Source organism: Eleutherodactylus coqui, chromosome 2 (genome assembly GCF_035609145.1).
Source record: "Eleutherodactylus coqui strain aEleCoq1 chromosome 2, aEleCoq1.hap1, whole genome shotgun sequence".
In the NCBI taxonomy this organism is placed as follows: Eukaryota; Metazoa; Chordata; class Amphibia; order Anura; family Eleutherodactylidae; genus Eleutherodactylus; species Eleutherodactylus coqui.
Genome location: NC_089838.1, coordinates 242,379,948 through 242,403,369, shown reverse-complemented (window position 1 = coordinate 242,403,369; position 23,422 = coordinate 242,379,948). Strand labels below are relative to the sequence as shown.

At 46.3% G+C, this 23,422-nt stretch overlaps 1 protein-coding gene across 1 annotated transcript in view; it reads left to right on the top strand.

Moving 5' to 3' along the window:
* Window positions 1–1,873: 1,873 nt before the first annotated feature.
* LOC136612400 (ras and EF-hand domain-containing protein-like) overlaps window positions 1,874–23,422 on the top strand; it is a 42,537-nt gene continuing 20,988 nt past the window's right edge. Inside the window, exons 1-5 of the mRNA XM_066592727.1 lie at window positions 1,874–2,525; window positions 12,491–12,646; window positions 14,782–14,872; window positions 20,052–20,147; window positions 21,644–21,721. Coding sequence (XP_066448824.1) covers window positions 2,212–2,525; window positions 12,491–12,646; window positions 14,782–14,872; window positions 20,052–20,147; window positions 21,644–21,721 — 735 coding nt within the window. The 5' untranslated portion in view covers window positions 1,874–2,211. The remainder of the gene's footprint in view (window positions 2,526–12,490; window positions 12,647–14,781; window positions 14,873–20,051; window positions 20,148–21,643; window positions 21,722–23,422) is intronic.

Sequence of the window (23,422 nt, the reverse complement as noted above, 5' to 3'; positions counted from 1 at the left end):
CCTGTGTGATGGGGGGGGGGGGGGACCCTGTGTGATGGGGGGAGAACGAGGGGGATCCTGTGTGATGGGGAGTAGGGGGAAGGAGAACGAAGAGCATCCTGTGTGATGGGGAGTAGGGGGAAGGAGAACAAAGAGCATCCTGTGTGATGGGGAGTGGATGGGGAACGAGGGGCGTTCCGTGTGATGGGGAGTGGAGGGGACGAGGGGCGTTCCGTGTGATGGGGAGTGCTGGGGGGGGGGGGACGAGGGGTGTTCTGTGTGATGGGGAGTGGGGGGGGACAAGGGGTGTTCTGTGTGATGGGGTGTGGGGGTACGAGGGGTGTTCCGTGTGATGGGTAGTGGGGGGGGAACGAGCGGTGTTGCGTGTGATGGGGAGTGAGGGGGGAACGAGGGGTGTTGCGTGTGATGTTGTATTGTTATTATGATATCTCCAATGTATGTGTGTGTATATGTGTGCATATATATATATATACAATTTTTTTATTTTTTTGTTTGCTTGTTTCAACTAATTTTGAGCGATAATAATTAGGCGTAAATGGGCCTTCACTGTACTATATGTATTGTCACACGGTAATGTGGGTAGTGCAACCCCATGGTGCTCTGTTTGTTCAGCAAAAACACATAACAGGGCCGTAATATGTCGCTATAAGGAGTCATGGACTTGTGATCTAAAACGCTATGTCCTAATAACCACGGCCGGATTTCCGCCGCGTAAAACGCGGTGTTTTACTGTAGCTATTAGGTTCTATTGAGCCTAATAGCTCAATGCAGATGCTGCAGCATGAAATTACCCACAGCATGTCCTATTTGCCGCGGGTATACACGTAGACAGCTCCCATTGTAGTCAATAAGAGTCGCCAGTCACGCTATACTTCCGCTGTAGCACACCAGAAGTATAGCGTGAATACGCACCCCACCCACCGCGTCATATGATGCTGCCAGCGGGTCATGTGACACCGCCGACGCGTCATATGACACTGCTGGCGCTTCATGCGCTGTACTGCGCATGCGCGCCGGAGCATCATGCGGGGCTTCGTGCAGCCGATCCGGAGGTAAGTATGGGTTCTTTGGGGGTGCGCCATGACAGACTTCGCTGCAGGACAACATGGCGCTGTGGGGTTTGGAGCAGGTGTGGGGGACAACATGGCGCTGTGCGGTTTGGAGCAGGCGTAGCAGACAACATGGCGCTGTGCGGTTTGGAGCAGGTGTAGCAGACAACATGGCGCTGTGCGGTTTGGAGCAGGTGTGGCGGTGGACAACATGGCACTGTGGGGTTTGGAGCAGGTGTGGCGGACAGCATGGCGCTGGGGGTTTGGACCAGGTGTGGCGGACAGCATGGCGCTGGGGGTTTGGACCAGGTGTGGCGGACAGCATGGCGCTGGGGGTTTGGAGCAGGTGTGGCGGACAGCATGGCGCTGGGGGTTTGGAGCAGGTGTGGCAGTGGACAACATGGCACTGTCAGGTTTGGAGCAGGTGCAGCAGTGGACAACATGGCACTGTCGGGTTTGGAGCAGGTGCAGCAGTGGACAACATGGCACTGTCGGGTTTGGAGCAGGTGTGGCGGTGGACAACATGGCACTGTGGGGTTTGGAGCAGGTGTGGCAGACAGCATGGCGCTGGGGTTTGAAGCAGGTGTGGCAGTGGACAACATGGCACTGTGTGGTTTGGAGCAGGTGTGGCGGTGGACAACATGGCACTGCCGGGTTTGGAGCAGGTGTGCTGGAGAACATTTGTCTCCACCATGAATGGTATTTCTTGGGGAAGCACAGAGGTAATGACTGAGGAACGAGTTGTGAGGGGACAGTTACATGAGGGCGGAGCAGAGAGCGCGGGACAACATGTGGTGTGCGAGGAGGAGCCGCCCGGACGGGTGAGGAGAGCTCTGAGGAGGGGACACTGCTTATCACATCATGGACGGGGAGCGGGCACTATAGGGACGTGTTGCCGGCCGCCTCCATGCACCGGCCTCGGGATTATCTGGATTATTGACCCTGACTACATCCCGTTACAGGATAGAACTAGAGTAACGGCCGCTCGCCACTTATTCATAGCGACGTTTATACTGATGAGGTACTAGAACTACCCCACGTAATCGGTGTAGCACCTGCCAAGGTAGCAGGACCCTATAGGAACAGGCTGTACCACTGGGACACGAGAGGGGAGAGGAGAAGGAAACTTAGTGTAGACTCCGGCCGTTCCTGTCCGCCGCTGATGGGCTCAGCACGTGACCTCTCCCAGCTGCGGAGCTTGTTCGCCGCCTGTGATGTGAACGGCTCCGGGCTGGTGGAGCTGGAGGACTTCACCGCGCTGTGTACGGAGCTCCGGCTGCAGCCCCAGCTGGTGCGGCCGCTCTTCCGCAGACTGGACGTGGACGGAGACGGGTTAATAGACTTCCAGGACTTCTGCGCCGGCTTCGAGGAAGTTTCCGAAGCCCTCAACTTGTCCGCTTATCAGCCTGGCCAGCCGCCCCCTGCCTGGGAGGAGCTGGAGCGGAGGCTGGGGGGAGAGACCCGGCACCTGACCAGGTAACTGTGCATTGTCACCTATGTAGTGTGTCCGGGACCGGGTCACTGGCTGGCCTCACTATAACACCTATATATAGGCGGTCTCCAGACATGACAGTCGCAATACTTGCATATTGCAACATTGTATCTAATGGCTTTCAGTGGGATCACCTTGCGGTCTTCCATCCAATGCAACAGTAACAAGGTAGTTGCAAAACATTCCAAACTGTTTGATCTGTGATCAGAAGGTGCTTCGGATTTTGCCATCATAGACTGCAGTGCAAGGCCTTCTGATTGTGATGTGGCCGTGTTATTGAGGCTAGGGCTACGTGACAACGGTCGTCCGATTCAAGATCGCGGTGTAGCATTGGAATCTCCTAATCTTAGATAGAAGCCCATGCAGGTTACTTTGCAGGTTGCCACAACTTACAGATCATAAAAATAAATCCAACTTCGCTGGATGGTTTGTGATTCGCGTGTCGTGCCAACTTGCGAATAACATTATGACCTGCGGCGACTACTAATAATTATAATAAGGGGATTGCACCGTCATCTTTGACTGTCTCGCAGCCAAAGTCACCATGTAGCCCTAGCCTTAAAGGGGTTGCTTGATTACAAAAAAGGGGGAAAAAAAAGCTGGTTATGGGTTAGAACAAGAAGGGGGGCATACTCGCCTGTTTTCGCCCCCCCCCCCCCCCCGAACAGGTCCCGTGGCCGATAGTGCTGATGTCCTGACACTGTGGCCTTTTGACCTGGCCGCAGCAGTCGCCTGACCTCCACGGGGCAGCCGCACTGGTACAAAGCCACAGGGGCAGTGGATCATGAATCGGAGCACAGGAGGGCATGCTGTGACTAATTTTACACAGACCATCGGTCTGCATTGCTCCACTGATATTAATGGGTCCAGTTTTATGTCCGATTTTGCTCACTTACAAATTCGCACAGACTTTGAATGAAAAAACTCATCCGTGTGAATGGGCCCCTAAGCACATAATCCGATGCACAGCATGTTCGCCAATTTTTAGCACAATTTGAGTCAGAACTCCAGCACGTTTTACTTAGGGCCCCACCACACTGTCCTCTGCACCATCCATTTCACGTACGCAGTGCAGCGGTGTGTCCCGGCCTGACCGCCGGTCTCCGGACCACAATTGGGAGCATCATATGCATGTATGATACTCCTGAGTTGTACGCATTGCAGCCAATACATTCTGCCGCTAGAGACCGAGTACGGGCTGCAGTTGACACTGCGCATGTCCCGGAATCTGACATTACAGGCATGCGCAGTGTGAATATACATTTTTTTATTTCAAATTTTCCACTCAGTTCAGATAGAGGAGATACATATGGAAACGCTGCTCCTTCGCAGTGAATGCAAATGGACAGCGTATGATACGTGGAGAAATAGAGCATGCTGCGATTCATTTCTCCTGCGTAGCGATATGCAGTGTCCACACGCCGATGTGAATGGAAGCCCATAGGCATTCATTGCTAAAATACACATGCGTAATATGTGGTGAAATATGCCCATGTGAATGAGCCCTTAGGCTGTGTTCACACGTAGCTGATTTGCTGCAGATCTACAACAAATTTCACCCCTTCAATTGAAATCTGTCTCGATCTGCAGCTACATGTGAATGCCCCCTTACACTCTGTGGCTCACAAGGCAGTTCTGATTGTGGTTTCAGAAAACAGAACGTGACTGCGTCGTAAATGTGCCAAATGTAATAATGGCATGCGCCATTTTTGTATTAGTTCAAAGTAATCCAGCCAAGAGGGGGTGTCAAGTCTCTAACATGTTTAGCAAGATGTATCACATAGCGTGTGTCATTGTGATAAATTTGGTGCAGCTTTTGTCCGTACAGTCAGGTTTGCATCAGTAATCGCAAATCTTCATCCGTGTGATCCTGCCACAAGCAAGTTGTCTGTGGTTTCTTCATATACATCCCTCATGGACAGGGGTCACTTGGAGAGTATTCTGAGGGCCCAACCTCTAGAAGAAATGCCCGTCAAGCTGTGTTTTCATGGCGCACAGGACATCACTGTGCCATGCGATATGCATGCGAGTACGATGTGAGGTTTCCCATTGAAATCAATCACACACACTTGCCGATCCTCTGGCACTTGTGAAACATGTGCCTGAAGATCGCGATTGCACAGAAGTGATGCAAGGGGTTTTCGAATGCAAAAAAAAAATGTCTCGCCGTGAAAAAAACTCATGTTGGCAAGCATGATATCAGGCCTAGTTTCTTGGCTCAAGATCGCACACTCGCCCGTGTGAAATTAGCCTTAGTCTCAAAACCCCTTTAAGCGCACGTTCACACATAGCAGAGTTGGTGCAGATTTTCCCCTTAGAAAATAAGCACCAAAATCCACAACTCTGGTGCAGATTGTGAGGCGGATCAACAAGGGGTGAAATCTGCTGTGTATCCATCTTAAATGAATGAGCCAAGATATGGAATGTGACGCAGACCTTTCATGCAGGACGGAATATTCTGCACTAGCCTTGTAGAAGGTGCCCTCCGGCAGAATAATTAGCCCCAAAGTCCGTACTGCTAACAAATGGATTTTGAGATCGAATTGAAAATAGTTAAATCCTGACGGCAATTCTGCATCAAAATCCAGTTGGGCTACAAAGACTTCGGTCGGGTTGCTGATTTCCTGCTCTGCAAGCAGAATAGTAAAATAAGTCCCCAGCACTGATGTGCACAAGCCCTAAGGAGTACATTACATGGCCCCTTGGTCCGATGCAGCCACCCCACCGCACCAGACCTAGAAGCTTCTGCAGTTCCTTACCAGTCATGGCAGAATCACTGCTGAAGCCTGTGAGTGGCTGCAGTGGTCACATATACATAGAATGGCATGTCATACTGCAGGAGCTTCTTGGACCGGGATGACTATGCTGGGGATTGGGGGCTACTTAAGGTTTGAGTACTACTTATTGAGGTGTTACCTGGCCATACTCCCACAGCCGTGTAATACGCAGTGAATGGAATCCATGAAAGTCATAAATAAGCGCGAGAAATAGATTGCAGCATGCTGTTTCTCTGCGTGTTACGCAGCATGAGAACAAGGCAGCGTATGCAAACTGTCCATACACAATACATGGCTAGCTGCGCATGTGAGATATGCAATAATGCACAGTAGACTCGCTGCTATACGGGATCTGTCTGCATCAAAACACCCTTTAAAACCCAGCGGTGACACCCACAGCTTTTTACCAAAACCCTCGTGGACATGAGCCCTAAGCGGAAACTTGTATAATATTTGTAAGCAGGTGACTGATGAGGCGATGTCAGCATTGACAGCTGATGACACCGATGTAGCGCCCCCGAGCCATGAGGCATGATAATGTACTGTATATAGCCCCGGAGTCTGCCCTCTGACTGTGAATGATGCTAGTCAATATTTGCTATGAGGGCATTGTCTGCTTATTCTGTCGCAGAGAAAGCCTCCTATCTGCTGTGTGCTATTACTCTCTGGCATCCTGCCTTGTTCTCCATGTCTGGTTTCACGGGGTCAGGCTTACTAATACATGTCATTCTGCGGATCTCTTCTGTAGATGGATGCATGCTTTTTATTTCTTATATATTTTTATTTGTTCACTTATTAAAAAATGGAGCCTAAATCATTTATACATCTCTAAAGTGGATTTCACATAGGCCCATGCACATGGCATAGTATGGGGGCAGCGAGGGGGAACCTAGCAACCAATGGGTGAGGGCGGCACAGGAGAACTTGAAGGGTAAATTTTTGGGTGTTCTCAGGTTTCTGGAAATCTCATTTTGATCCTCCATACAAATTTTTTTTTTTTGTCCCAGCAAAACGAGACATCCGACTTAATTTACCCATCTTAGGCCTATAACCTCCTATCCCTGCGTACAACATATGTATACAAAAACTATCATTAAAACCAAAGATTGGACATTACAGGATGCTGAACGTGGCATAATAATTACCCAATATTCACACTGAATATTATATTAGGAGTAAACAGCCATGAAGTAACTAAGATATGCCATGCACATTTCCAAAAATCAAAGCAATAATCACCTACCAAACATAATGTATTGAACTGCACCCCCCTGTCCAGCCCCCCTTGTCTATTCATACGTCTCTCCCAGGTTCATCTTTCATAAGATGCACAAATGTATGCGTCAAAATGGCCATATTCTTGGTATGCTGGAATAGGCCCGACCCGTGTGACCACTTTGGTGGTCCATCCCTGTAGGATTTTTAAATGGACAGAAAAGCCTTATCCACAGCACTTTTTGATCCAGCTAAAAAAAATGTAAAGGGGCAGAAAGCTAGCGAAACGAAGAACAAACTGGTCTCTGTCTCTTTTAAATATATTTTGCCATTAGGTTTAAGAAGTTTGACTGAGCTGAGCTCCTAGTCACAGAGGTGGACCTTACCGGCTTCTCCCTGCCCTCATCGTGCAGACTGATGGCTGTCATCCCTTTTGTGCATCGGGAGGGAACTGTCACTATGCATGCTGTAGGCGGGAGAGGCCGGCGTGGCCCACCTCTGTGACTCGGAGCTCAGCTCAGAGACAAACTTCGTGAACTGAACGCGGCAAGGGCATGCATTCCAAGGCTATGGCGACAAGCGTCACCTCCCCTCCCTCGATCTCATTGTGGTTCCACGAGACGATGGAGATGGAGGACCTCACTGCATTAATTAACGACTCACAAGAAAAGTTCACCAAAACTTGGTACCATTGGACTGCGTTAAGGCTTTTTATGTATTTTATTTCTGTATGTACGTTATAATGGCGACCATGTGAATGGGGTACTATTCCCAGAAGCTTGTAACTTTCCATTGTCACGTTGTAACTATGCAGGACATCCAGAAAGCCTTTTATGCCAATGTCTGCCATTAAAATTCACAATTTTTTGCGAAGCTAGGGATTTACACACTAATGTGCAACTCTCCAGCTTTTTGCTCCATTCTCAGCACTTGTGTGACAAGTGGGTGTGTCTTGTTGGGAGAGGGTGTGGCTACTCTGTAAAGTATACCAGAAATGTACTTCAATTCGGACCTGGCATAGATTTCTGTGCAGGTGCATGGAGGAGCTGGGGTGCATCTAACACATGAATAGCCGTATGCCTCTTCATGTATTGGACGCTGCAGAGGCTATTTGCGCTAGTAAAAAAAGGAAAACCTAACGGAACGCAAGCAAACGCAAAGCTTTCTGTTTTTATTTATTTTAAACTATTGAAATCTCTGCTCCAAATTTTGCAACGGAGATGCAGTGCTTGGACGCGGTGTGAGCGCGCCTTCATATGGTGCCGGCTTCCAGTTTTGCACCAAGACAGCCGCCCGTCAGTGTTTTGGCGGAGTATGTAAACAATCTGACAAGTAGTCTCCCCTGTTCTACACTCCGGGATTATGCTGTCTGCTGAGCAGCCGTGGACATGTTTTCCTCTCGCTTTTCTCCTCCACCAGATACAGATGTTACTACTTGGTCTTACCTGTAAAACTAGTCCAGGAGGCTGAATCAGCGACATTGTTTTCATATTACAGTGTTACATTTCACTTGTGTCAGACCGGTGGAATGCAGATAAATAAATGTGACAGATACGTGAGCGAGGTGTGCAATATCCCTTCATGCTCTCTTGTAATAGCTCATTTCTTTTTTTTTTTTAATGGTTTCATTTCGTATTTTAATTGCAGACACTTAATTAAGTTGTTGCCAACATTCAGGCCTCATTCAGACGGCTTTATTACAGGTTATGCCTGAGAAGCTCGGGCACAACTCTCATCAGGCAGTGCACAGTGCCCACTGCATGTCCTGTTCTCGTCTGTAGTATGGATGAGAGTAAGACATGTAGTGGTTTTTGTTGTATGTGACAGCCAATGTGACAACTAGCAATACTGTGTTTCCACAAAAATAAGCTGTACCCTGATTTTTGGCTATTTTCGGGGAGGCTTGAAATAGAAGTCCTACCCTGAAAATAAGCCCTGGCTAGACCACATAAAAAAAATGAATACATTTCCTAGCAGGCGTGGCCTGGGTCCCTCCCGCTCGTCTGCGAAGTTCTGTAGCTCCGCGGGGCTTCCTGCACTCTTCAGCCACCGACAGAATATCACTTCCTGGTTGCGGCGTTCATAAATCCCGCCTCCAGGTAGTGATGGCTCTGATTGGCCAGCAAGCGCTGCTCTCAGCCAATCAATGCAGCGATTGCTGAACCAACGTGACGACTGTGATTGGCTGAGAGCAAAACTTGCTGGTCAATCGGAGTCATTGCTTCATGGAGGTGGGATTTATGAATGCCACAACCAGGAAGTTATGTTCTGTTGGTGGCCAAGGAGTGCAGGAAGCCCGGTGGAGGTACGGAACTTCGCAAACCTACGGGAGGAACCTGGACCACAGCTGCTAGGTATTAATAGGACGCCCCCCAAAAATAAGACCCTGTCCCTTTTTTGGGGCAAACATTTATATAAGAAAGGGTCTTATTTTCGGGGAAACACAGTAGTACAAATGGCAATGTTTTTGTGCTGAACCATCCCTCTAAAGTGCTGGCCACTAAGGGTCTCGCCTCCTTCAATTTTGCCTTCTGTCATGTGACATATGTCTCTTGTAACAGACACTGATTACAGGAAGTGGGGGGGGGGGAGGGTGTGGTATATGGCTAACTAGAAATCTATTGTGGAGAGGGAGGGGAGGAAGGAGCTGCAGACGGGGGAGGAAAGTAGTCCTTATGCTGTAGCTAATAGTGCGTGTTTACTGTGTCACAACTACTGCTCAGTACTGCTGTATAATGCTCTCCATGATACTGTTAAGGGTGTTCTACAGAGATAGGAGAGCAGGATATCTTCTCTCTATGTGCAGTGTATGGCGGACAGCGCAGCGGCCACTAGCTCAGGGAAAACTGAGCATTAAAGATGGAACCTGCAGAGGGGAAAAGCTGGTGGTAACTGCAGTATCTAAGTCCTATAATGGCCAGAAACTCATGCGCACACGTGGCAGCCTACTTTAGAAAGTCACCTAAAATGACAGGTATGCTTAAAAAATATAAAAGTCAGCATATTCCACTAAACCATCCAAATAGGCTTGGTATTTGAAGGATTCTCCAAAATGAAAAGTCACCAAATCATTGAGACGAACCCATTGATTCCTGATATCCCCAGACTTCACACCACATTGATTTGAGGGGCTTTTTCCATTGCCCCCTTCCCTTCCACGACTTGCCAGGCACAAATGGGGTTTTACATGAAAGTATACCTTCATCTTTGATAAACGAGGCTGTAGTCCGAAACGTTGCAACATTTTTGTCTGTATGTGAAACCTCTATTGCCAAATTAAATCAATTTTTTTAGTAATGTGCATCCCATTCCAATAGTTTGTCGTCGTTCTTTTTCTGGAATTTACCGAGTTCGTCACGACTTTATGGTGTTGTCAGTACAGTGTTGTGCGTCAGCGGTAAAGGTGACAATGGCTGGCACTTGTGTGACAGAGGCCGTCACACTGAGTCACTGGTCATTGAGTTATAATTCTCCACCTAGACTGCAAACATTGGTGATGATGTAGTAGGTATGTGTGACTGTCCCAGCAGCGTTACACCTGTTTGTAGAAGATAGAAAGTGCCATTGCCCACATTCCTTGCCATCCCAGGCTTGGCCCGCTGAGCGTCATGTCTTTTTACTAGATTTATACATTCCTGATCCGGGGTTATTACATCTACAATCGCTGTGTTGGCAAGGTGCAGTGGTTGGCAATTAACGCTCTGTGTCAACAGAATAATTTATGGTTTTTTTTTTTTGTTTTAGTTTTTTTAAACTAGAGGAGATTCGTATACAAATACTGCACTCATAGTGTCAAAAACAGTCCCTCCCTAATAGAAGTTGACCAAATTAAAACTTTGTGTGATTGGAACGTTGCTATAAGTAAGTGATTACAATATCAGAGCAAAAGGATAATTTATTGTGCAAGACTGAACACAGGGAGGCTTTAGTACCCTGTTGTACCACTTCTAGCTTGTATACAAGATGTGATACAGACGGGCATGGAGGTTCTAGTACCCTGTTGTACCACTTCTAGCTTGGATACATGATGTGATACAGGTGGGCATGGAGGCTCTAGTACCCTGTTGTACCGCCTCTAGCTTGGATACAAGATGTGATACGGGCGGGCATGGAGGCTCTATTATCTTGTTGTACCGCCTCTAGCTTGGATACAAGATGTGATACGGGCGGGCATGGAGGCTCTATTATCTTGTTGTACCTTCTCTAGCTTGGATACAAGATGTGAAATAGGCAGGCATGGAGGCTCTAGTACTATGTTGTACCGCCTCTAGCTTGGATACAAGATGTGATGTGGGAATGTTGTATGCCTCTAGCTTGGATACAAGATGTGATGCGGGCATGGAGGCTCTAGTACCCTGTTGTACCGCCTCTAGCTTGGATACAAATTGTTATACTGGTGGGTATGGAGGCTCTAGTACCCTGGTGTACCACTTTTAGCTTGGGTACAAGATGTGATACAGGCAGGCATGGAGGCATACGGGTTCCATATGGTATCCAGCAGCATATCTCTCCACATTCACTATAACTGAGTCTTTAGATCGTGCTAACTCATAGACTGTTGAAGTTGGCGTCCCAGATGGTCCGACTAATGCTCTATTGGTAATAAATCTGGTGACTGGGCAGCAACGGAAGTGTGACAATGTTGTGGAGGCTCCTTTGACCCCCTTGTGTGTTCGGCCTGGCATTATCCTGCTGGAAAATGCCTCTTGGAAGCCGCCATGAGAGGAACACATGTGGCTGCAAGATGTCCAGAACATATCGCTGAGCTGTCATTATCCCTCATACCACTACTAGGGGTGACTGACTGTTGTATGCGATGGGGACCCAGACCATCACATCAGCAGGGGGCAGTGCGCTGCTTCTCAGCAAAGGCAGGATCGAGGCGCTCACCCAGAGGTCTCCAGATACGAACATGGCTGTCCTCAATGCTCAAACTAAACCTGGAATTCACTCAGTAGCAGTCCAGTTTTGTCTTTCACTGCAAACAAGTGATGGTGGGTGGGTGTCAAAAGTAGTACACGTAATGGGCGCCATGAGACCAAATGTAGGTCAAGCACATGAATATAGTTCAGACAGACACAGGGGTGTAACAATGGTGCTACCGGTCTCTGGATGGCAGACAACAAAACAGTTGGAGCTGTGCGTGCTTGTTGGATGACCTCTCTACTAGTTGTCTGTCGATGGCGTCCTTGTCGACTTGTGTATGTGCCCTTATGCATCCGCTGGTCCTAAGAGTCTGGTTCGAAACGGCCCAGGTGGTCGGTAATTCATCCATGTGACCATCCAGATCCTTGCATTCCAATACTGCATCCCTGATCAACCTCTGTTCATTGGGAGAAATTGCTTCGATTGCGTTGTAGAGGCGTCTAGTGGTCAACAAGTTCTACACAAGCGGATAGAAGGAGCCTACACACAAGGAGCCTCGGAGAGCCTTTTATAGGTCAAGCGTGGAAACACTTTTAGGGCCTCAGGTGGCAAGACCGCTCATCTAATCACAGCACACCTCTTGTCATTTGCATATCTGCCTGAGGTGTAACTGCATGCTGAGTTTTGCAGCAAATCGACAACTACTTCTAGATCAATTTGCGCTTCGGATCTTATCCGCAGCATATGGGTGACATTTCTTGAAATCTCATCCATATTGCCTGTAGTGTAAAATGCCACTGATTTTCTACAACTAGTCCCACTGCAGAAAATCCAGAGCAGCTCTGCAGCGTGTGAACGAACCTTTATAGCGAATTTGTTGCAGAGGTTTCTGGTTCTGGTCATTTGGTCGGGGCAGCTTCTGCAGCTGCACATGGATTTCTTCAAGGCCTGTTTAGATGAGTGGCACTGTAACAGACAAATCTGCCATCTGTGAATTCACCCTAATAAGGGTAGATTTGTGTGTAATCTATATATTATATCTTGATCACTTTTTTAAATATATTTTTTTAATCCCTGTGTTTGCTTTGCAGTGAGACCAGAGAGCGACTATGGAGTTTACATCAGGAAATTCAGGGAGTTCCCGTACCTGGACTTCTTGGGCAATATGAAAAACTTGTTGAGAACATGTCTTATGACTTCCGTGCTCTGCGGCTTAATATGGAAAAACTGGAGTCCATTCTGAAAAGGTTTGTTTGGCAAAACCTGGATCTAAGTGTGAGATCGCTATTTTCCTTCTTAGTAACCATGGTGAGAAGAGTTGGTCTGCAGGGGGCGCTGTCAATAGGACTCTTGTGTTTTGTTGTTGGGCACATTGGACAGGATACAGTGTCAACAGCGCAGCATGAAAGCAGGACATGGGGGCAGACCGTGCTCTCCGAAGCAGTCTGTTTGCAATTCCTTATGAGAACTAGTTAGTAAATTAGTGCTACCCTAAGGCTGGCTCAACGGGCGATAAAATTGTGCGATGCTATAGTGTGTTAAAAAAGGTGAATTATGAAACCAATGATTTTCATTGGTTTCTTTCATGCGATATTATGTGCAAAAAAAAAGTAAATTGCAGTATGTCCATAATGTTGTCTAATTGTGACTGTTTACGCAGGGGTGTAACTATCAGGGGTGCTGAAGGTATGTCACACTTGGGCCCTAGAGCCGTAGGGGGCCCCATATGAGATCAGTAGTACAGTATAAATGAAGCATTAGATTTGGGGGTCTTGTTACAGATTATGCATTGGGGGCATGCAGCTTCTGTACTACTTTAGTATTTTGAGCAGTTTGCATCATGCCCGTCACTTCTTCACTTGCAGAGAAGCGGAGTGACAAGTGGACGCGGCTTGCTGTTTGGTCAGGATTAAGACATATATATAAAATGCAACTTTAAAAAAAATGTTACATCTCTATACTACGCAGATCCTGGATTAAAAAAGGGGCTGTACTTTTTAAGGGGTTCTGTCAGTAGAAAAAAAAAATCTATGCTTGCCTATTCCTCCCCAGTCAGTTGCCTTGCGGCATCTTCTCCTCCTCGATCTTCTCCTGGCTCCTCCATTTCCCCGGGTCACCTCACCTCCAGCCGTCTAATTATCTTCTTCCTGTGACTTTACATACGTTGCCGGTATGCTCCTTCCTGCAGGGCAGTGTATGTTACATCACTAGTGACGTAGCATTCACTGCATAGCAGGCAATGCCGATCCTCTGCAGCCTGATTTAGCGCAGGCGCGAGCTTTTGCCAGAACTGCGCATGCGCGGAAGTGAGCTGTAGCGAATGAATGCTACATAACGGGAAGAAGAGGGGCCGGCCGGCTGGAGGTGATTTTTGCTTGGTCCGTGTTATGAATTTTCCTTACAAGGGGTGTATCGCTTGTTTTGTGATTCCATAAGCAATAGTACTTGCACTCCAGCATCCGAGGAAAATGTAAAAACAATTCTTCGTTGATACATATTTATATCATCATGTATAAAAAAACGAAAGATTGCTTCTAATTTTCCTCTATTGCTGGAGCACAACTGCTATTGCTCACAGCTGAGATAGTGTGTTAGCCGACGGGGTCTTCATGCATCTAGTCTTACCTGTATTCACGTGAGCTGATGGAACTCAGAATCCGGTAGGCGATGACGTGGAATTCGTGACTTTTCTGCAATGTCAATTGCAGTAGGGCCGCTGGTCCATTCGGAATCCGCACTAAAATAGAGCATACTGCAATTCCTTTTTTACTCCTCTCGCGGAACTCGCAATTCAATTCCGCGAGTATGCAGGAAGAGGCGCTTTTCAATAGCATGTAACAAATGGTATTTCTTGGGATCTGCAGTGCAGACACCGACCGCGAATTCCGCAATGGAAATCTGTTCGTGTACAGCCAGACTTACTTAGGCCTCATGCCCATGGCTGGATCGGATTCTGACGATGAAATCTTGCAGCGGAACCAGACCTGGCGACTCTCAGAGCCCCCCACCCCCACCTCCCCCATCCTATACTCACCTGTCCAGATCCCCAGTGAGTGTCTCATCCGGCATGCATCCGCAGTGCCCACTGCGCCAAATATCGTGGGACGGACTGCTTCCATTCACAGTTGATTTCCACTCGTGGGCAGGGGAGCATCATTAACACAGCATGTCTATGGACGGTCATTGCTGCGGAATTCGCAGCGGGTGCCTGGCTGTTAATTCGACAGCAATAATCCGTCCGTGGTCATTAGGCCTTAGACAAGCATTTTTATATGTTGGTCTGAGTAAGTCTTTCCTTGTGCATATTGAATGTTGCATAAATTGCGCACCGCTCTGCTTGTGCTGCTACTCGGTTTTTGTTACTATGTGGTGTCTGTTGTAGAACGGAGGAGACAACCGCTTCCCAGATGGTCGAGCTGGAAGAAGATTTGCAACGTCATTTTGTTAAACTAGAAAGTCAGATTCATGAGAAGGTAAGATGGCACAGATTGGACTGACCGGGTTCTAAGTATTATCTTTGTCACATGGTGCGATTTATTTATTCTTTTCTCCTGCTATCCATTTTCCAAAGACACGGAGGCAAGAGCGGTTATGTACTCTTCATGGTGCCTACTGTATCATTAGCAATACATTAGAGCCAAAATCACTGAAATACCTACAATACATTCACTGCAAATATTACATTATATTCCAAGGAGTGCAAAGTCACATCACAGAAAATCCTGTTGTGTGGAAATTATCATTTGTTTGGAAACTTTGGAAATCACCTCTTCAGTGATGTGTTTGGTCTCTCAATGATCTGATCATGTTGACCGTTTTAAAAGCACCTTTTACACGGGATGATAGCCGGGTACAGAATTGCCTGACGGTTGTCCCAGGGGTGATCGCTCCTGTGCTTTTACATAGGAGCGATGATCGCTCAGTGAATGGAGGTGGAGCTGCCGGAGATCGTTCCAGCCCTCTGCTTCCATCCACAGTAAACAGGCAGTCGTTTATAGATGAACAGTTGCCTCTTTACACGTGCCGATTGTTTGATTTTTATGCCTGCGTGTTCAAGACGATCATGCAAGCATTTACTAAGCCTGCTTGCACATGAACGGATTGGATTCTGCAGCGGAATCCGAACCTGTGCCCGATTGGCATCCATGTGTATCTGTCCTTTCTGTACTGTGGATGGTACCACCGCCGTCGGGCATGCGCAGTACGGATTTTTTATTCTTGTTGTTCTGCGCCATCGCTAGGCGATGGCGCGGGTACCCACGGCCTATCCCCAATGTCAAATGAGCCATGGGTTGGATGGCTTAAATTGACTTCAGTGGACTTTCATTGACTTCCAGTTGTCAATGAAAGCAGTCTATGCGGACACCGCACAAAAATAGAGCAAGCTGTGATGTTTTTTATTTTATTTATTTTTATTTTTTTCCTTCCGCTTGCGGAAATCGCAATTAGTTTCCCCGAGTGTGCAGGAAGAATCGATTCTCCATGGCATGCTATGGATAGTATTTACTATGGAACCGCGGTGCGGACGCTGACCGCAGTTTTCGCAATGCAAATCAGTTTGTATGCAGGAGCCTTAACTATGGATGTAGAAACTGAGTGCACGCAATGTAAGAACACATGATAAAAGGTCTATATAGCATTACATCAAAAGAAAAACACTTGGGCCATATGTAGACCTTTTATGTTTTTTGTTTTTTTTTATATGATTTTTGAAAAAATTTGTTTATTTACAAAATGGCCCAGGAATCAGCTGATCGGCAGGGGTCCCAAACAGCTGACCCCTGCCAATCAACTATTGATCTATCCTGAGCATAGGTCATCAATAGTAAGTTCTGCACAACCCATTTAATTACATATACATGAAGTTAAATGAGGCTTACATTCGTTTAACACTTGGTTCAGACTAGGTCTGAAAACTCCCTAAGGGCTCCTGCACACTAGCATTTTTTTAATGCTGCGATATCACTGCGTTTTTGTTTTTTTTTAATGCAATTGTCAGTGGGACTTTCTAATGTTAAAAACGCGTCGCACAAACGTGTGATGTGTTTTTAACATTAGAAAGTCTCATTGACAATCGCGTTAAAAAAACGCAGCGATATCGCAGCATTAAAAAACACAAGTGGGAAGGAGCCCTAAGGCCACATAGGGCGCATTATACAGTGATTATCCCGAACACCATACTAACCGAGGTACAACCCCGCCATTGATTTCAATGGGGCCTCGCAGACCAGCGTTTTAACGTAGTGCTTCTAGCGCTATCTGCTCTATTTTTGCGCGTTTTAGTATTTAGCGCACCTCATCCCCCATCACTATGTTGGGATGCGTTAAAAATACGCTGTAACATGGAATAAGCCACTTTCAAAACCCGCGCCAAATGTCTCAGGACTTCAGCTGCGGAAATCTTGCGGAATTTCGATGAGGTCCCACTGCGGACCCCTCCGTGTGAACCCAGACTTACTCTTTCATCAAAGAATCCACCCTTGGCTGTGATGACAGCATTTATCTACTTAAATAAATCCATATTCTCAAATTGGCTTTTTGTTCATTTCTGAAAAATGGATGATTTATCACATTGATGGTGTATTAAAACTAATGAGCTATGGTGTATGTATGCAAAACACACGCAAACATATAGGTCATCTGTAAAAACTTACTTGATCTTCCAGCCAGTTTTTGAAGTTGAGGTGCTAAGATCAGCTGCTCGCACTCATGCAGGCGCTCATGTGCAGTACAGCTTCTTTTGTTTGTATTTCCGAGCCGTCTGTTAGCGATAACGTGGGTACCTGCAAGGTAATTGCGTATGAGCTGCGGGTATATCTGTGACCATTGAGCACAATGGGCTCTTTTTTCCGCAAACTGACTACACAATTCCGACCCGCTAATGTGAGCAAAACTACGTAATCCAAAGCATTTGATTGATCCGCGGATCAATCGCTCTCAGAATCTGCAATTCCTATCCGCTTGGGTGAGAGCGGCCTAAAAGTTTCAATGACTTAAAAATGCAAAGTTTAAAAAAAATAAACAAATAAATAAAAAAATGCAAATTTCATACTACATTAAACGATGTCTTGGTGTGTTTTTTTTTTTGTTTTGTTTTTTTTAAAAGGTGCATTTTCATAGGCCAAATAATTACTCGAGTGAATTCAAACGATGGTCATTCGGTGTAAACCCTGCCACTGACGAGCAATGCTTCGCTCATCGTTTACTTTAAGCTTACCAAAAAAAAAAATACTTGCTGGTCGTTTAACCCCTTGAGTGGCGGGTTTCCTACCACCCTGTCGTGCCCACCAGGGCAGGTTTTTTAAAATGGTCTAATCATTGAATTTCAACTAATTTTGCAGTTGCGTCTCAAGAGCCATAACTTTTTCATTTTTCCATTGACATGGCCATATAAGGGCTTGTTTTTTGCGGGACAAGTTGTGATTTTTTTAAACAGGGGGGAGGGAAAAAAAATGGGGAAAAAAGAAAAAAAGGGGCCATGTCTAGAGATGAGCGAACGTACTCGTAATGAGTACTTACGCACCCGAGTACCGCCATTTTCGAGTACTTCAGTACTCGGGCGTAAAGATTCGGGGGGCGCCGGGGGGCGGGGAGAGGCGCGGCGGTGCGGGGGGGAGCAGCGGGGAACAGGGGGGAGCCCTCTCTCTCTCCCTCTCCCCACTCCCCACTGCTACCCCCCGTGCCGCCACGGCGCCCCCCGAATCTTTACGCGCGAGTACTGCTGTACTCGAAAATGGCGGTGCTCGGGTGCGTAAGTACTCGTAACGAGTACGTTCGCTCATCTCTAGCCATGTCATTAAGGGGTTAAATAATGTATTAACTTCCTTCTCTGGGTCATTACGACGCATGGATGGATACCACATGTGTGATTGTATTTTTGATTTTTTTACAAAGTAAAGGGAGACAAGTGTTTTTTATTATTTTTTCTTTAATAATTTTTTAACTTTTTTTTTTTTTTTTTTAATTTTTTTTTTTGACCCTTTAGGGGACTTCCACAGGGACCCATCAGGACCCCAGATCACATTCCGGGGGTCCGATGGTGACAGCCCTTTACATGCTGCAGTGACAGCCCTTTACATGCTGCAGTCACATAGACTGCAGCATGTAAAGGGTTAACACAGCAGAGATCGGAGGTTTACTCTGATCTCTGCTGTAAGAGCAGGTACCTAGCTGTCCTCTGACAGCCAAGCATTAAGCTCTCCCTGCCACAGAGACCATCGGCTTGCTTCTGACAAGCCGATGGTCTCTCTGGCAACCTGTAAACAAACCAGGAGATTGCCGACATATCGGCAATATCTTCTGCTGGTTTTTGAAAGCCCTTGCTTTGTTCTCTGTGGGTCTGTGCAGGCAGAGCACACTGTCACAGCTTGTGGCATTGTGCTCTGCAGCTCCCATAGTGATACATAGCCCGGAAATCTTCCGGGGTATATCACTATGGGCAGTGGAGCTCGTCACGGAAATTTTCCGGGCGTGCCACTCAAGGGGTTAAAAAGTTGTCTGGTGTAAATTCACAGTCTTTCATATTTGAATGACTTGCAAAGTAATTTGCATGGAGGTCTCTTCTACAGGCCGTCTTACACGGGCCGACAGTTTTTTTTTGTTTTTTTTTAACCGCTTCTCGCTCAGAGAAGCCAACGAGTCAATGAGGGTTTTTAGGCTGGGGTCACACGGGACGGAATTTCAGCAGAATTCTCGCAGAATGGCTGCATTAAAAAAAAGGCGAAAATTGTGCTGGAGAAGCGCAGCTTCAAAACCCACCGCCTTGGGTCAATTTTCATGCAGCTAGGCCGCAACGGATTGGCTGCATCGTGTGGATGAGATTTTTGCTAAATCTCGTCCACTTTGCTGGCTAATCGCGGAATTGGGAGCCATGGGTGGAATTGCCATGCGGACTTTCTGCATGGAAATTCCGTGACAATTCCACCCCGTGTGAACCCAGCCATGAAGTTAGTCGTTTAAAAAAAAATATATATATTTTTTTTTCTGCATTCACGCTAAACGATTATTGCTCAAATTGCGCTTGTTTGAACCCCTTTTGAGCGATAATCATGGTGTGTAAATGGGCCTTATGAACGATAGTTCAGAAGACGACTAAGGAACAATTATCACTTTGTCTAAAAGGCCAACAATCTGTCGTTTGTACGTTTCCCCAACTTTTCTGAGCGAGTATCTGAAGAGTTGCTCCTTGTAAATTTACGCCTGGTCAAGAAATGACCCCACAGGGAACACTACTTTACAATAATCTGCAGTGAAATACCAAAAATTAGATGACTAGTTCAACTGATGGCATGGTGTAAACGAGCTCATGAGACAATTATCATGTATTGTGGAGTGGAATATAATTTGCTGAACGGCATTTTCAGTCAGTTAATGTATTAAGTAGTTAATGAACATACACCCCAGGGGAATGCTGACATGGCTAATAAATTAGGATGCATGAAGACGAGGCACATTCTCTACATTTTGGATTAGGCATGCTCCCCGTAATTTGCATGTACATAATGCATAGTTGGTGTATTACAATCTCCTGATGGATCGTGGCATGGAGGTGATAAGGCGTGAGTATGCTGCACTACAGGCATGTGTAAGTGCTGAATGTAATGCATGTTCTGTTTGTTACCTGCTGCCTTCAAATGTCATGTATTGTCTCAGGAGCAACAGAGACTCCAAGCTACAGTCCAAGAGATGCAAAGAAGACACGAGACTGAATTATCAGAGCTGCAAACCAAGGTTACCAGGCTGGCAAAGGTAAGCTTCATGCTGTAGTATACGTTCATACATAAAATGTCAGGCTCATGGTCAACAAGTGTAGAGACTATTGAATGGATGGATGGATGGATACACAGTATGACCCCTATGTAGAACAGTTGTCGGACATCCAGCTGTATCATTCAGTTCATTTTCTGAGATTTATGCGGTTGAAACTGACATACAATTTACAACTGCTGACACATTAATGTTCTCTTATGGTACACCGCAAAGTTCAGCAACTACAGACAGGGAGAATATATGCGGTAATCTGCTTGTGCCTAAGATTATTAGAAGTCACAGAATTCCCAGATGACTTAATCTTTTTATTTATAGTTGGCAGTACACAATTTCTTATAATGCATAACTCAGCTGCTGCAGAACTTCTCTTTTGGAGGAATTGGAAACTTCATGTCAGTCATTGATTAATATGAAGAGCCCTCTGCCTGTTTTATAGAGTGTTTTTCTGAAGTAGATGATGCAGAGAGAGATGAAGCACCTTCTGACACATGCTGATAGGTCACCAAACGGTTCTTTTTAAAGGAGCCCTACAGCAATTTTTCCTATAGTACCACAAGGCTTCTCACATGCAGACAGCCATAGGGCCCTCTTATATTAAAGGCTCCTTCCCTGTTGTAAATCTGTATTCACTGGCTTTCCACTGAGCCATTATAGAGGGCTGTATGACGGTGCCAGGGGATGGTGTAGGAAATCGGGAGGACAGAGTAGAGCAGACAAAGATGCCATAACAGAGGGCTATAATTCACTTTGAGTGATTTTTTTTTTTTTTTTTTTTTTTTTTTTTTTTTTTCTGCTCTCATCAGCAATGAGGGGAAATAGACCAGCAGCTACCCAGGGATGAGGGATAGCTGTGTAGTATTGGGTGGGCGTGATTATGCTACACAACCTCTGAAAGGGGGAGCTGAGCTTGTGTGTATTCCTGAGAGAGACCAGCTGATTAGCTGAGAGTGCCTCCAGGTAGAAACTTGAATGCAGGAGAGCCTGCAAACCAAATAAGGAGGCTTTCTAAATGCATAAGAAGGAAAACTCAATTAAAAAAAACAGAATAGTGCGCCATTTGTTTTCTGCAGGAACTTTGTAAGATATGTGTGTATTGTGTTTTTGTTGTTTTTTTGCTCAGCAGCTGAATGTCATGTGACTTGCTTTTCCTGTGTTAGAGTTTGCACCAGAAGGAGAATACTGTTCATCTACTTATAACTGATGCATTCTGATGTAAAATATAGACTGATTTTCATCTGAGCGATGTGATAGACTTTCAATTAGATAACTGTTGACTTTGAGTCCAGCTCCTCCATTTTTGTTTCTATGGTCATGTGTTGTGAAGTGCAGCTTTCAATCGCTGCGGCAAGACCTCTTGGCTGCTGATCATACGATTTCCCTGCAGATTGCCTTGCCTCACCTCTTAGATGGAATGTGACATTCTAAGTATAACTATCTTTTTACTAATTTCTTTTTTTTATATTTTTATTTCTAAGCACAATGATGAACAGAGAACTCAAGAAACCAGAGAGGAAAGTGCGAAACTTAAAAAACAAATCTTTGATCTTTCCCAGGTAAGCAAGTAGAGCACTGTCACATGTAGTAAGGGTGGTATTAACATTTGCGTCAGGAGGAGCATGGAAGGGGAATCCTTATAGCCAGACAGTGCCGCATGGATCCCATTGACTATAATGGGGTCCATTCGCTTTCTGCTCAGTTCTTTCTAGTATTTTGTGCCACATCTGTGACAGAACCTCCAACCAGATGTAACAACGCTGATGTGAAACGACCCTGAGACTTGTCCATAGTTTACGTGATGGCAATAAGCTGCATGTTATCAGTCACTTTGTTCCCAGGAGAGGAACTAAATTTGAAATGTTTTTGTATTGCAAAGCTCCGTGTAATTTTTAGGTATTCCATATTCACAGACTAATTTAATAGAAAACCAATTCATCTAGGTGTAGCCTTGATTCATTATGATATAACTCTTAAATATTTATTTCCCGTTGGGCCAACATGTATTGCAGCTCTCAACTAAGATTGTAACTAGAGATGAGCAAGTATACTCGCTAAGGCACATTACTCAATCGATTACTCCCTCTCTCCCGCCCGCTCCCCGCCGCAACTCACCTGTCACTCGCACCGGCCCCCGAATCTTTAGAGACGAGCGGGGAGATACTCGGCTAAGGCACTACTCGCTCGAGTAATATGCCTTAGTGAGTATACTCATCTCTAATTGTAACCGCTCGCATCAGTCTCTGACTCTATTGGAACTCGGAATCTAAATTCACAATCTCAAACACACTAGGGCTGGTTTCATAGGAAGCCTATTAACTCATCAGTATAATGTTGGGGGAAACCTGAGTAGTGAGAGGAAACCTACACAAACTGAGGTAGAACTGAAACACCATGGAGCATATTGTCCTTGGTTGGATTGCAACCCAGTACGCCTGCGCTACAAAGAATCATCGCTAATCCCTGAGACCGAAAATCAGAAGTTAAGAGACTAATACAACACAGCTGTCTGCTATCTCTTAGTATCTAGGCAGTGACCAGTGAACCGTACCACACAAGGCAAGTTCCCTTTATTTACTCTCTACATGCTTCAGCACGGTGTATTATTTACTTGGTGATTCGTACTCGAAGTCGTGAAAAACTTTTTCAGATACTTCTTCTATTTTCCAAGTAACTGATTTAACATGTTAAGACATGTTTTGATTCCGATTCAACTAACTGCTACAGGTACCATTTATTTATCTGCATAGCTTATCTCTCAGTTCTAATGGGCCTATTAGGCTGGGTTCACACAGGGCGGATTTGCCGCGGCAAATCCGCCCGCGGCCGCTAATCTCGGGATTAGCCAGCCATGTGGACGAGATTTCTCAGAAATCTCATCCACACGGGACGGCCAATCCGCTGCGGTAAGTCAGGCTGGAACGGCCGCAGCCGCGGTTTCTGAATATGCAGCATGTCTGTTTATCCTTTCTTTCCGCCGCGGCCGCGCTCTTCTCTGTGGAGCGCGGGCTGCAACGGAAAAGCGAGCGGCCGGGCCGCTTCAAAGCCGCCGTGGGTTTTTCCGCGGCGGTTCTCCCGGCGGAAATCTCGCGTTTTTTGCTGCGACCAAAGCGCGGGATTTCCGGCGGGAATACGCCCCATGTGAACCCTGCCTTACACTGAACTAATTCTCAGTTGCACGAGTGAATGAGCTGGTGGCGTCCTTACTAGCTTGTTCGCGCTCCTGCAGCCTCCTTAGACAGGCAAATCATCGTTGGAAA